This window comes from Pleurodeles waltl, chromosome 3_1, assembly GCF_031143425.1.
Source record: "Pleurodeles waltl isolate 20211129_DDA chromosome 3_1, aPleWal1.hap1.20221129, whole genome shotgun sequence".
NCBI lineage: Eukaryota > Metazoa > Chordata > Amphibia > Caudata > Salamandridae > Pleurodeles > Pleurodeles waltl.
This window is the reverse complement of record NC_090440.1, coordinates 1,967,672,525-1,967,687,773: the sequence shown is the minus strand read 5'-3', so window position 1 is coordinate 1,967,687,773 and position 15,249 is coordinate 1,967,672,525. Positions and strand designations below refer to the sequence as shown.

The 15,249-nt window shown below is 44.7% G+C and overlaps 1 protein-coding gene across 1 annotated transcript in view; it reads right to left on the bottom strand.

The window, feature by feature from the left end:
• TRPV3 (transient receptor potential cation channel subfamily V member 3) overlaps positions 1-15,249 on the bottom strand; it is a 62,280-nt gene that overhangs the window by 21,245 nt on the left and 25,786 nt on the right. Inside the window, exons 9-10 of the mRNA XM_069221436.1 lie at positions 10,853-11,018; positions 1,133-1,199 (exon numbers count right to left, since the gene is read on the bottom strand). Coding sequence (XP_069077537.1) covers positions 1,133-1,199; positions 10,853-11,018 — 233 coding nt within the window. The remainder of the gene's footprint in view (positions 1-1,132; positions 1,200-10,852; positions 11,019-15,249) is intronic.

Sequence of the window (15,249 nt, the reverse complement as noted above, 5' to 3'; positions counted from 1 at the left end):
GTTTGACTGTGTTGAAACATGTTTAGAGGTCTCGAGATATTAGGTCTCTGACTTCATGTGAGCCATTTACAGCGATCATCTCTAGCTTGGGTACAGACTCACCTCCCTAACATAATAATTGCGATTTGCAAAAATTAGGTCCTAACTGTACATCTAATGTACCATTATTGCATGATTGTGTCTTTGGCCAATCAACCTGTGTGTCACACAAACACGTTCAAGCTCTGTGAGACAAACGTAGCTATTTCTTTAGACTAAGATCACCAGCATCATCAGCAGTCTTTCTCCACCTAGCACTTCTGTTACATTTGCTGGAGTGTCTGCTCTGACACCTGCTGCCTCCTCGGTGGGAGTAGGTTTAATTCTGACCAGCCCCCCTGCAGAAGATAAAATCAGTCCAGAGTTTACCGATTTCGAGCAGATTGACCCAGCAATTTTTCTTCAGTTGGCTAACTCTAATTTTTAAAGCTCATCTCTTAACCATTTACAGCTGAAAACCTGGAAGAAAATGTCCACCTCTTTGGCACAGCGTCTGCGAGCTATTTATAATCGATCATTAGCTACAGGACTTGTACCTAGTGAACTAATAAAAAGGCATTCGTGGGCCCTTAACTGAAAAAACAGCCATTGATCCCTCAAGCTTTTACAACTTTTGACCCCTCTCACTTTTGCCAGGAAATTTAGTAAACAGCCGTCTAACCGCCACACTGATAATGTGGCGGCCTGAAACCGCCACCACAGCCCTGGAAGTCTTCGGACCACCAGGGTCGAAATGAGGCCCTCAGTCACCTGCTACACTCGACATCATCACCAAATTTCCTCTGTCAACCTAAATTAAGAATCTGGTGGCCTAGCTTCTTCTGTTCAGTCAGCGTACCTGTGGAACAGTCTCCACCATCATCTCTGCACCATCAAAGATCTATTGCAATCTTGGAAGGCCTTGAAAACCTGACTTTACACCTGCTAAAACAGCAACATGTTAACTTCTTACTCTCTTTTTGCTGTAAACTCAACGACCCCTTTACAGGCTGCTGCGCTTTACAAATGCATATAATAATAATAATAATAATCATCATCATAATGATAATACTAATAATCACAATCATAATAATAACTAACGAAGAATACATACCTACACCGAAGCCAAACAAGAACAGGATGTAAACAAACAGAAACTTCAGCACATCGTTTAAAATGACCTGTGTACAAAGAGATGCAGAAGAATATAGGTAGGTTAGAAAGTTTAAATCATTATAAAACAGTGAAAGTGAGAACTGTTCTTTAATACTTGTGTAGATTCCATTGCAACATAGAATGACATGGTTCTTGTCACATCCTAGCTCTCCTCTGGTTCATAATGAATTCAAAAGCTCAAAACAACAATAATTCTAATCAGCATTTATCAGAAGCTTATCTATAAGTAAAGTCTCAAAAGAAAATAGCAGGTAAGATGAAATTGGCAGGTAGGACAGAACTATTACTGCACTTTTACACCAAATGAGTCACACCTGCTGCTATAGTGCTACATGGAAGATGGTATTGCAGCACTATTTTGGAAACATTAACACATTCTTGTATTAAAAACAAAAACGATAACCACATAGCGAGAACAAGTGTGTGTTGTATATGCTCATATATATAGGTTTCTATTTACATATAATTATACATGTTCACTGAAAAAAACAAAGGTTAAAGTAAAATCATAGGTGAAAATGTCAGTTACAAATATACCATTTTAAACAAAAAAACACTGAAATTCACCATTCAGTTACCTCAAGTAACTATAACTCGCACCTCTAACCTGTACACTTTTGTTTTCAATAAACATTGCAAATGTTGCAGTGATATTATCAGTGATGTCAAGGAAGATGCTATGAGTGATGTAATATATGAAGTAAGTAGCAGTGGATCGCAAGGGTGCAAGTTTTACAGTTATCTTAAAGCACGAGTTATATATATATTTTTTAAATCTGTTTTTATTTTTCCAATGAAAACATTACAAAGTTGTATAATAACTCAGCACAGTGCAGGTGTTACAGAGCAGTATTGTACCAACAGAGAATGATGTCCGAAGAGCGAACACAGCATTTTATCCTCAGGGGAAACAAAGCCACATCCCTGAACCACCCTGAATCACAGGAGCCCTCGTCCTACATCCCAATGAGACCAGCCGTTTCATAGCTTAACCAAACAAGATAACTAAAGTCCACATTTGGTCATCAAGAGTGAGAAGAGGAAGATCATATATCCCCGTCCCCCACCGTCCCACTACTATTCACAGAACCTACGTCCCCTTCTTCAGTGAACTTTTCCAGCAGAGCGCCCCAAGCAGTCACATCAGTGAGTGCCCTAAAATCTCTGCGTGTCATACACATATGTTGTTCCTCCACTGCCCCACATTCCAGCAAATCCCGCAACCAATCAGATGTTACAGGGGTCTGCACACTCATCCAGTTAATCGCTACTCTACGCTTGGCCAAGACTAATGCTAACTGTATCAACCTATAGGCCACCCCTCTGCCCCGCGGCCTGTGCACCACTCCCAGGAGACAAGACAAAGGAGTAACTTCCAACTCTACCTCAGTAGCCTCGGAAATCACCTCTACCACCTCCTGCCAAAACATACCAACAACACTACAGGACCAGGACATATGCAGAAACGATGCACCAAGCTCACCACATCGAGAACAACAAGCCCCTTGACCTGGGTCTATCTTATTTAGCTTGCTGGGAGTAATATACGTTCTGTGGACAAAATTAAAATGCAAAAGTTTGAACCTGTGATTGCAGGAGACTGTTCGAACCAGAGACAATGTTGCATCCTAATCATTGTCCTCAATAGGCATCCCCAAGTCACTTTCCCAGGCCTTGGCACCCCAGGTCGGTCCTCCCACCCCAGTTAAGAAGACCGTTCAGTACCGAAGAAGCCCTGGGGGCCAACGGAAACCCATCCCAGATTTCACGGGTCGCGCTTTCAGGTTTGTCATATTGCAAAAACTGGCCAGGGCCCAACTCGAAGAGTACCTGGGCATCGGAGAATGAAATAAATTTGCCATTAGTGTACAAATCACCGACCACCTCACATCCACCCGACCGCCAGGCCTCCATTGACATTGTCCTTACTATATCCCGAAACGGAAACCCTGTCAAAAGGGGCCCATTTCAGCACCTGTTTAACCACCTGTTCCCAGATCCCGGCAGTAGCTCTCACCAGATAAGGTGCAGAGGGGTCAGATCTGCCTCCAGACATGAGAACATGTGCCAGAGCCCTCCCATTGCACATACCAGTATACAACCTCTTTTCCCAATTATCCACCTCTGACATCCATTGCACGGCACACTGTAGCTGCGCTGCAAAATAATAATATCTTATGTTAGGTATTGCCAGTCCCCCCCCCCTCTGGATCATTCTGCAGAACGGACAGTGCCACCCTACTTCGCCTGCCTGCCCATACTAGAGAGACTAAGAGGCTATCCAAGCATTGAAAAAGCCGAGTAGGCAGTGGATACAATGAGTTCTGTACCACATAAAGGCACTGGGGCAGAAACACCATCTTTGCTACTGCTGCCCGGCCCATAACAGAAAGGGGCAACTTATTCCAAAAAGCTACAGAGCGCTTAAAACCGGCAATCACCGCTCAACATTGTTTTCATTATACACATCCACGGAACTGGCGACCCAGATACCCAGGTACCGAAAGCACTCAACCTCCCAGCGCAACCCCAAATCATGGAGTCCAGCCAGAGGAATACCAACCAGAGATCCCAGAGGGAACAAAAGTGATTTTTTCATATTGATCTTAAGACCAGATACACCCCTGAATACCTTCATTCTCTGAGGTAGCTTCAGCACCCATACACAAGGATCCCGCACATATACCAAAGCGTCATCCGCATTCATAGAAATTACATGCACGGCCCGACCCACCGGGATCCCTCTCTGTGCCAACTCTTCACAAAGCCAAATCGCCAAAGGCTCCGCAGCCAGGGCAAATAGGAGTGGCGAAAGCGGACACCCCTGTTGTGTACACCTGCCAATCTCCCGAACCCAAGCACGAAAGCCAGATCCAAAACCCATTCTCCGCAGCACTTCCAATAAATATTCCCATTCAATGGTGTTGAACGCTTTCTCCAAATCAAGGGACACTAACGCCATCTACTAATCCAAACCCTGAGTTTCATGCAGGACATGCGCCAATCTACATAGGTTAAGAGACGTACTCCGACCCGGTATGAACCCACATTGGTCTTTGTGTACCAGACCCCGAATCACTCCCCTAAGCCGAGTAACCAAGATTTTACAAAGTACCTTGATATCACTGTTCAACATAGTGAGCGGTCGATACGAAGGTGGATCCGTAGCATCCCCACCTGGCTTGAGCAACAAACACACTATCCCTTGACGCATGGTGTCTGGCAACTTATCACACTCCAAGCCTCCTCAAACACCTCCAACAATCTCTCCCCGAGTGTGGAAGAAAAAGCATGATACATCTCCACAGGAAATCCATCACTACCAGGAGATTTAGATCTCGCCATTGCCATCACAGCCTCTCCCACCTCCTCTACCGTAATCGGAAGTTCCAGTGCGTCTCTGCTCTCAGGGTCCAACCTCGGCAATGCAACTGCCGCATAAACTGCTCCACCCCCCTCCCGATGGTACCATGCCAGCCCCAGACACCCTTTGAAAGTGGGTCACCAATTCCATGAAAATGTCCTTACACCCCATGAGGAGTACTCCCTCAGTATTCCTTATGCTCAGAATCAGCGGGGCCTCCACCTCCCATTTCAAAATCCACGCAAAGAGTTTACCTGACTTATCACCTTCTCAGTGCAACTGCTGCCTATACCGTTTGAGAGTTGTTCTACTTAGCGTGTCCCAACATGAATTCACCTCCTTATCCAACCTGAGCTCCTCCCGCCTGGCTTTGCTCAACTCAGATGGCTGCCGCTGCACCTCCCCCAATGCCCCCTCCAGAGCCGTAAGGTCCTGCTCCAACTGTCTACGCACCCCTCCCACCATGCTTATGCATTCTCCACGGATGACAGCCTTCATAGCCTCCCACTCCATACCTCGAGACGCAGTTGTGTTCCAATTTAAGTCCAGATACTGTTTAATGGCAGCGCCTACCCGTTCTCGACATCCCTGATCAGACAACGAGTCCGTGGGCATCCGCCAACCTCGAGCCTCACAGGAAAGACTCTCGCCCCACCTCAACTGAAGCCGAACCGGCGCATGATCTGATAAAAGCCGACCGAGATGAGTAACATCCTGAACCTGCGAACCATCAATGCCCCCAACAGAAACCTGTCCAGTCGAGAATAAGTACCATGTGTTCTTGAATGGCAAGTGTACTCCTTACCTTCCGGGTGTCGTTCCCTCCAACCGTCCCAGAGACCCAATTGTACCATCACATCCCTAAGAGACTGTACCATTAGGGGTCTTGTTCCCACCTTTGGCGGGTGACAATCAAGCCCTTCGTCTATCACACAATTAAAGTCCCCTCCCCAGACGAAGGGCTTATCTAGGCTATCCCCTAAGATCCCAGGTATCCTAGAGTAAAAGACCGAATCATCTGTGTCAGTAAGACGTAAAGCCCCCACCCCCAGGATACCACACACTGTGTATTACCCTCCCCAGGACAAGACAGAGAAGGACAACTTACATACCCCGCTTCCCCACCCGCACTGTTGAATAAACTGTAAACTTGAACAAGATCAAACCCCCTCCAACACCAACCCACCCCGGAAATACAGTAAAACAACCAGAATATACCATACTGTAAGTCCAGTCCATAAGTGCTGCCAAGACAGGAGCCTAAACCCCACCCTACCACAACAAATGGCCTACCACAACTGTGGAGTGACTACCCCCGGCATCAAATCAAGACATAACCAGTACTCCCCCCGAACCCGAGGACCAAAACACCAAAAGTGTCGAGAGGCCAATCCCATCCCAATCCCATATCCGCCCTCTGGGGCCGCCAGGTGACAGCAGACAGCAAGAACAACAGTTAAGTCATCTTGGCATCCACACCCACCTCCAAGATCCGCTCCGATTCTGTGCCCCCATCCGACTCCACAGGCACCACTGCCATTGTTCCATCTCGCTGTATCTCCACCCTATGGCCAGTCTCCGCAAACCGCCCTGAACCATGCGATCTCCAGTCCGGACTACCGGAACCCAATGCCCTCCTGGCGGTGCCTCCAGATCCCTCCGGTCTACCAGGGGCAACCTTGTCCCACATTTCCAGCCAGCAGCACACCTCCTCAGGTCGCTCAAAAAAGTGAGACTTGCCCCCCACAACACTTTCAAACGGGCCGGATACAGGAGCATGTATCTGATGTTCATGGCTTCGCCTTAACCTCTATAAAGCCTTTATGAGAGTTCTGCACCTTATTGGTGTAATCAGGATAAATTGAGATCTTCCAATTCTCGTATATCGCCTTATCCGACTCCCGTGCTGCGCGCAGAATACAGTCATGATCCTTATAATTGAGCAAGCATGTGATAATGGCCCTAGGAGGAGCACCAGGCCGCAGCGGCGCCACGAGAGCCCGATGAGCACACTCCACCACAAACACTCTGGATATGCCCACCGGCTGCAACACATCCTTGATCCAGCTCTCCACAAAGGATTCCACAGTCGACCCCTCCGCTCACTTCGGGAAGCCCAGCAACCTGACATTGTTCCACCAGGATCTACCCTCCGCGTCCTCCAGCCTCGCCTCCAGCCGACTCACAGTAGATGTGGCCTGTGCCACCAGTGACCGCAGTGTCCCCACCTCAGACTGGAGCTCCGCAATGGAACCTTCCGCCACCTTCACCTTGTTCGACACCTTCCGAAGTTCCGCTCTCAGTAAGTTGACCTCCACCGCGACTGTCTCAATCTTGCCCTCCAGTGCCACCCTGGAGCCCTGAATGGCCGCCAATAGCTCAGCTCGCAAGGGCTCCCCAGCACTCAGAGATGCTCCAGCTGCCTCTCCACTCACCTCCAATCCCGCCGGCCGCCGCAGGGGAGCCACATGGGGTAGTATACTGTTCCATAATATTACCCTGTGAGGGATCCGTTCGCTTATGATCTCCCAAATTACTAAACACAGGGCCTAGACGCGACTGACCACCTTCTGCAGCGTTCACACAGCGGATCCCCCAAAGCAGTTGCTGCAATACCCCACTCCTTAGGGACACAGAGCCCAGGCAGAAGGATCAGAGGGCCGCCAGCCTCACCAGCAGATACGAAGCAAGCTGGCAACACACACCAGCAAAGTCAACGCAGGAATCACAGAGCGGGGGATGCCAGAAAAAGCGAGGAGATAACTGGGCCGTCAGCAGAAGCCTCCAGGCGCTCTCTTCACGAGGCTCGCCACCCCACAATACAGTTCCAAAAGGCCAGAGGGCCAGAAGGGCAGTCCACACCTCAAAGGAACACAGCAGCTCACCTCTCGCTCAAAGCGCCGTCTCCAGGCCTGCAACTTCCAAGTCCAGCAGGCTCAGCACCAGTACCTGACGCTCAGAGCACAGGCCAGCTCCAGAGGCGATCCAAATATCAGGCCTCTTATCTCAGGCCCAAACGGCATTGTCACTGCCTATGGTCCGCCCCAGCCGCAGGGCCCAGAACCCTCTGGGGTGGCCATGGGTGCAGCTGCACAGATATTTTTTGTGGGGGGTGATGCACACCTCTCCAACCCCTCCCCCCCCACAACCGCTCAAAACAGTCTCGGCCCCGGTAAGGCGCGGCACGGCCCAGGAAGCTCCGCCGCAGCTAGCAGGATCATGCGTGCGGATCTGGCAGTCTCCAAAAGTGGGTTCCGGGGCACCAGAACTCTCCAGCCATCCTCTCGATCTGAGGGGAGCGGCTCTCCCAGCCCGGGGGAGCCGCAGGATCACTAAAGGATTTCGCCGAGGTGGGAGCGCACTAGAAGCGTGTCCCGTCGGCCACGCCCCCAAAGCACGAGTTATAGTTACTTATTATAACAATAACTAGTGAGTTTCAGTGGTTTTATTTGTTTAAAATGATATGTTTTAACTGACATTTGACCTAACTGCAACATTAAGGTTTGTTATTTTCAGTGAATTTCTAGGGTTTTTTAAGGGAAAGTAATAGTTTATTATCATATGTAAAGCAAACGTCCCACTGTGTACCACACTGTAGTCAACCCACCTACAGACAGCTACCACCTCACCGAGCATGGCCTGAAGCCATGTACAGCGTGGTGTTGGCCACAAGGCGGTGGCCATGCCCTGCATCCAACCCCATTCAGCCATGCACGGCATAGGGTTGGCTGCAGGGCTTGGCCTGTGGGCAGGCGCTGCATCAAACCCTGTGGCAGCTCCCCTCATCAAGCCACTTCAGGCCCTGGGAACACCATCCCTGGGGGCCTTTTTTTAAAAAAGTGGAGGAGGGGTGTGGCTCCTTTCCCCGAGCCACTTGGGGCTCTGAGGAACCCCATTCACCGTGGCTGTTTTTTTCTAATTAATGGGAGGACAACATATGGCTCCCCCTCCCCAAGTCAATACTGGGCTTGGGAAACCCATCTCACAGTCACTAAGGGCCCCATCCATCAGGGCTTAATTCCAGTAAAAATAGGAGGGGGTACCCAACCCCCCTTCCAAGCTATAATTGGCCCCAGGGAATCCAATTCCTGGGGCCAAATTCCATAAATAAGGGAAATGAGGCATGCAACCCACCTTCCAAAGCAGGGAAGGGGGTATTTGGCCCCACTCCTGGAGCTTTAATAGGCCCCTGGGATCCCCATCTCCGAGGCCCGAATCCTACCAATAAGGATAAGGGGTTGCTCCCCTCCTCCCTGAGCCTTAATAGGCCTGGGTACCCCATCCTGAAGGGGGAATTTCATTTAAGGGACATGGCCCCACTCTACGAGCCAAAAAAGGCCAAGGGCACCCCATCCACTGGATCCTATGCACCTTGTGGGTGGGTACCCCTGTGCCTACCGGGGCCAACCACCAAACAATATGTTGGGAGCTGTGGGGGCAGGCATTGCTTCTGCCTGGAGGAGGCAGATGTTTTTTTTTTAGCTCCTGCGGGAACAATGTGTTTCCCTGCCCACAAGAGAGCAGGCAAGGAAATGAAAGTCTGCTCCCACCCTGTAAGAGCATTTTCAAAGCTCCCACTGAGTGAGAGCAGATATGCTATCCATCCTTGCGTCCTTGACATTCCTTTCATCGTGGCTCCTGGCTTGGCAGGAGTCATTATTATGTCACAACTCAACTGTAATAAAGTATTACAGTTGAACACCTTTGTTGTTTCAGCATTACATGCGACTAGAGATTAAAAACTCAACTGTAAACAGGAACTTACAGACATCCTTTCCTACAGGGATTGCAGGCTCCCATATATTATATACACAATAGAGGCTGCATTGGTTATGCTCACCCACTCACTAGCGGGACATCTCATCATAGAAAGAAATAGTGTATGGCTGCAGTACCAATTTCAACACACAAATATCCCACCATGCCAAATGGGTATGGGGATTGGTTGCAATATAAAGTGTTAAACTTGATCACACTAGACCTGTCCGAGTGTCAAGTAAGATGTGAGATGTGGTCATTAGTTATGCAATCTGTGTTGACTTCTGTGATGTCATGTGTGAGATTATAAGGAATGCATTTGGTTCCCACATTACACAATAATCAGTATCACAGGTAACGTTTCTCAGCAAAGTTTTACCTTTGGGAGAAAAGCTCACGTAACAAGCAAATGTCATTGGGTTTTATGTTTTAGATAACTACAATTCCTCCAGATCTGAAAATCATGGAATATGCCTGATTCTTCCCAAGTAGGCCACACTTCATATACATGCACATACATGGACACACAGACACTTACACTTCCATCCAAGCCTACAACAAATCTAACGAGGTGAAGTGTTAGGAGGACACACAAAAGGTATTGTGTGTTATTTAATCAACAGCATCTCTGCAGTTGTGAGTCATTTTTAATACTAAGGTTCATTTCTGTTTCATTAATCCCTTTGGTTCCAAACTTTGACCTTATTGCACCAAGATTGCTTCTAAGACATTTCATGCAGACTGGTCTAAGAGGCTGAGGACCCAAAAGAGGCTGAAAACTGCCAGAAAGATCACTACCAAAATTGGCATGCAGAGGTCTGCTGTGGGGCTTTTTGATTTAGTGTAAATGTGTGCTTTCCCTTAATAATACACTACAAATGGTGGTTGAAAACATTTGTAGATACTGTATTGTGAAAGATGGGTGCGCGGAGTGTTTGGAGACCCAAATTCACAGCTGAACTTAAAATATGATTTGCTTCAAAGAACTCTATGCTCATTTAGGCATTTAAAGTGGCTATCGTGTGAACGATGTCATAAATAATCTCAAACACCCCGCTAACAGCACCAAACAATTGAACATTCTAGAGAGTCTATTGCTAGTGATTGTTCGAGATGAAATACAAGAGTTGTTTTTTCTCTACACTGGATGGTCACTTTAAGTATGAAAAAAATAAAGTAATGCCCAGAGAGTTGGCTTTTGGAGCTGCCTCTAGTGTACAAGGTAAGCTCTAATTGTATGTTTTAATTCTATATACCCTGATGTATTCCTTATTCTATAACAAGTGTATATTCCCAGACCTTAAAGTAGACTGTCTGATGTACAGTAGTAAAATGAACAATTGGGGCACTCATAACTTCATATACATGTGATAATATCTAAAATTATTTGACATTTGCTTCACATTGTGTACTATGGTGAGCCAGACTTGCAATAAACCTTTAGTGTACAGGGTAAGCCAATTAGGAATTCTTACATTTTGTCAATACTTAAACACACCTGAAGTTATTCTACAGAAAAAAAGCAAATATACTTACTTTTTGAATCATCACGCTGTAGATCCCGAGTGACTGAAAACCTCTGGTGTAATATAACATGTTAGCCCAGCCGAGTGCCATAGCCAGGACAAGGAGTGCAAGATATTCTTTCACCCCAAACAAGTAGAAAAAAACAGATATGATAACAAGCACAGCTTGAAGAAAACTGCAAAAGCAAAAGTAAATAATTAGTAAATGAACCAAGAAATAGAAAGAAATATTTGTGTTGATGGTTGTTGTAGTGATAAAGTAATGTAGATGAATCTCTTGTTGTACATTAATACAAATGATACAGAATTCACAACAACATTTCCACTGTTTCTTTGAACGAACCTATTCATTTCAAAATGTAGTTCAGTTCAGCATTGCTTAGCCATTGTTTGTTCATTTATAGAAATTGCACATAATGCAAAGGTTATTTTACCATCTCCACAATGATTAACTTGGGTTTGCTAATTGTGTTGTTCATGAAAACGTTTACTGCCAAATGGCCTCATAATAATCCATAAATGTGAAACAACGTTTTTCTATTTTCTGAAAACTGTAAATTTTATTAAGTGGGATGCAACATCAAGAGTGTTAAAACGTAAGGTTTTAAGAGAAATGGAATACTAAAGAACTTGAAACGTAAGACCTCTCTAAATAAGTTAACCTATTAGTGAAGTTTATATAGGTCAAATATTCTCAGCTCAGCTTAATACGGTGTAAATCAAGATGCCCCATTTTTGCATTAAAATTATATCGAACTTTCATATGAAATCCATGTCCACAGAAATCTAATAAATGTGTATAGGTTTGTACATGTAACTTGATCTTCATCACATATTAATAACAATAATAAGACTAGTAATAATAATAACAACAATAATAATAATTATAAGCACTTTAAACAATAGGTTTAAATGGAACAATAACAGTTATTATTAACCAATTTAATCATACTTTCATTGTTGACCTCAAAAGTATATTTGGACCTGCGGGGATTAGGGCCTGCGACTTTCAGGCCACAGAAAGTCCAGCGCTAACCCACTGGCTATACTCGAGAATGGAATGCTTCTGACCGGATGTCTTTAGCGGCACTGCTATATTTAAATGTAAGTTTTGTTGATGTAAGATTTTAAGATTCTCCATGCACTGGCTATACTCTTTTATATTACATCATGTATACCATCTGACATCATAGCATTCATAAGTTCACTAATGACATTGCAAATTACATAATTTGTCCCAACACAGTGCATGGTAGATTGGTAAGTTACAGTTAATGTAAAGACTAATGAGTTCAGTACACTGTGTATGGGGGTGCATGAGTTATAATACCTTGCATGTGTTGCATAAATTAGTAACTTAAGGTATGCGTATACCTTTAGAATGTCTAATGTTTGTGTAGCTTAAGTTTATTTTCTATAGAAAGAATAAATAAATATTCCTAACTATAACTAAGGTTTAACCTTTGTTTTTTCATTAAATTTGAATGTTTTTTTCTTGTAATAATGTGTTCCAAATCGTAGCGTCCAATGTAGTTGAGTACATTGTCGTTAAGTGGAGTGCCTTACAGTAGAGAGAAAGAGAGTGCCAAAGAATGGAGTGCAGTAGAGTGGAGAGGCATTGCATAAAGTGGAGTAAAGTGTCACAGAGTAGAGAGGTATGTTGTACAGTGGTGTGGAGTGGAGAGGTGTAGCCCAGAGTATTAAAGTCTCATATACTGGAGTGGCATTTTCTACAGTACAGTGGAGTGGTGTGTCCTACAGTGTTGGTAAGTTTCATAGAGTGGAGTACAGTGTTATACAGTGAAATCTAGGTGCATAGAGTGGAGTAGAGAGTTGTACACTGTAGCGAAGGACCACAGAGTGGACTACAGTGTGGTATAGTGGCACAGAGTGTAGTAGAGTCTTGTAGAGTGGAGTTGCATAGCGAGGAGTAGAGTGTGGTAGAGTGGAGTGGTATAGAATGGAGTGTTGTACAGTGGCATAAAGTGGGGTAAAAAGCTGTGCAGTGGAGTAGACTGGAGTGATATAGAGTGGAGTGTTGTAGAGTGGCATAGAGTGGGGTAAAAAGCTGTGCAGTGGAGTGCAGAAGAATAGTGTAGTGTAGAGTGGAGTAATATGTTGCAGAGTAATAAGACATAGAGTACAGCAGACTGGCGTAGCATGCAGTGGAGTACTGTAGAGTGCATTAGTTTGTTGTGCAATCGACTGGACTGTAGAGTTTTGGAAAGTGTTGTAGAAAGGAGTGCCAAAGAGTTGTACAGTAGAGTGGTGTGGGGTAGAGTAGAATGTGGTACAGTAAGGCAGAATGGAATGGCATAGACTGTTGTAGAGTTGAGTGGAAAAGAGTAGCATACAGGTGAGGGGTGTAGAGTGCAGTAGTGGAGTACATTGGAATAGAGTATAGTAAAGTGGGCTGCAGTAGCACAGAGGGATTGCATGGAGTTTCCTAGACTGCAGCAAAGTGTTATACGGTGGCATAGGTTGAAACAGAGTCCTATAGACTGGCACTAACAGGAGTACATTGATGTACAGTGGAGTGTTATGGAGTGGAGTAGAGTGTGGTAGAGTGGAGGGGTGTAGACTGCTGTTGAGTGCAGTATATTGTGGTTGAGCGGAGTACAGTGGGGGGGATTTGGGTAGAGTGGAGTGGCATATACTGGAATACTGTTGAGTGAAGTGGCATACACTGGAATAGTGTAGAGTGGAGTAACGTAGAGTGGACTGCTGTACAGTGGAAGAGCATACAGCAGAGTGCCAGAGAGTTGAGTGGCACAGAGTGGAGTGGCATAGAGTCGAATAGCAAAGAGTAGAGTGGCGTACAGTGGAGCACTGTACAGTGGAATAGCACAGAGCAGAGTGGATTGGCATTGACTGGAGTGGCATAGAGTGCCATACCATAAAGTGGAGTGGCATAGAGTGGAGTGCCATACAGTGGAGTGGCATACAGGGGAGTGGCACACAGTGGAATGGTGTGCAGGAGAAGTGCATTAATTGAAATAGCATAAAGTTATAAATTCAGTTCTGTTCTGAGTGATGGAGTGGTGTAGAGTGTAATAGTGCACAGTGGACTGATGTAGAAAAGAGTGGCGACAATGGATAACTGTAGAATGTAGTGGTGTGTAGTGGAGTGACATAGTGGAATAGCATACAGTGCTATGGTGTAGAGTGGCGTGGCATAGAATGGAATGACATAAAGTGGAGTAAAGTACTTTTAACAGATGTAGCATGAAAGTTGCCAGACAGGTGTAGGTATAAAAGGGCATAAATATAGATTATGGTGTGTAAATTGTAATTTTTTGGTAATAGGTGTAAATAGTTTAAGTAGTGTTAAAGTTGTAAATCAAAAAATACTTAGTTGTAAATTGTTCCACTGTATACAGTGTTAACTGTGCTATATACAATGGTACATACCAATGACAAGGTAGTGTACGATTGACCAATGGCTGTCTTTACAAAATGTAAAAAGCAGCCATGTAGTTTTCAGTACCATTTGGCATTGTTTTTATGTTAGGGCCTTAAACATAAGTATAGGTAAGTAGTAGGCTTTATTGTTGTTACCTACATGTTACCACTTTAAAAGACAGTGAAGTGTATTTATATTTTTCTATATATTTTTATGGTGAACCGCACTAGTACCTTTAAAGTAATGCAGTAGCTACAGGACAAAAATACTTTAGCACACTTGTTTTGAAAAATAGTGTACCATAGTATATTTATAATGTTTTAACCAACATTTATTGTTTAAGCTGCACAGTAATGTGTAGATTTTACTGTAGTACTCCATAAAATGTTGTGTAAAGAATTGAATATGTGAAAAATTAAATTAAAAGAATACTGTAGTACACTGTATTTGTGACTTGCAGTGTAGTACAATTTTTTTAAAGTACTGTGGTACTCAGGGATACTGCTCCACTCCATAATTTTTAAACAAAATATACAGAATCTTATAAATAATTTTCTTTACTCATTGGCACTTTAATAAAATAGTAATCTGCAGAGAAAAATCAAAAAGCAAATACCTAGCTATAGTTAAGATCCTAACAAAGAACACAGCCAGAGTGTACTTAAAACAACATGGTTGCCTTTAACTTTCGTAAAGGCAGTCATTAACCAATCACAGAATGCCTTGTCATTGTCATGAAATGTGTATAACTTTGACAATACTTACCCTACTTACCTGTACTACCAAAAAGGATCAAATGTAAAGCATGGGACCTTCAATTTATTTCTTGCACCCCATTGACAAATCACAATGAAACGTTGCATCCTCCCCCAATGTAGAATAAGCTATAGGTCTATGCCTCTTCATTTTATCGTACTGTACCATAGTCTACTCTACTCCATTCCACTCCTCTCTGCAACACTGTAATCAACTCTGTGGTGCTCCACACTACAACACTACACTGT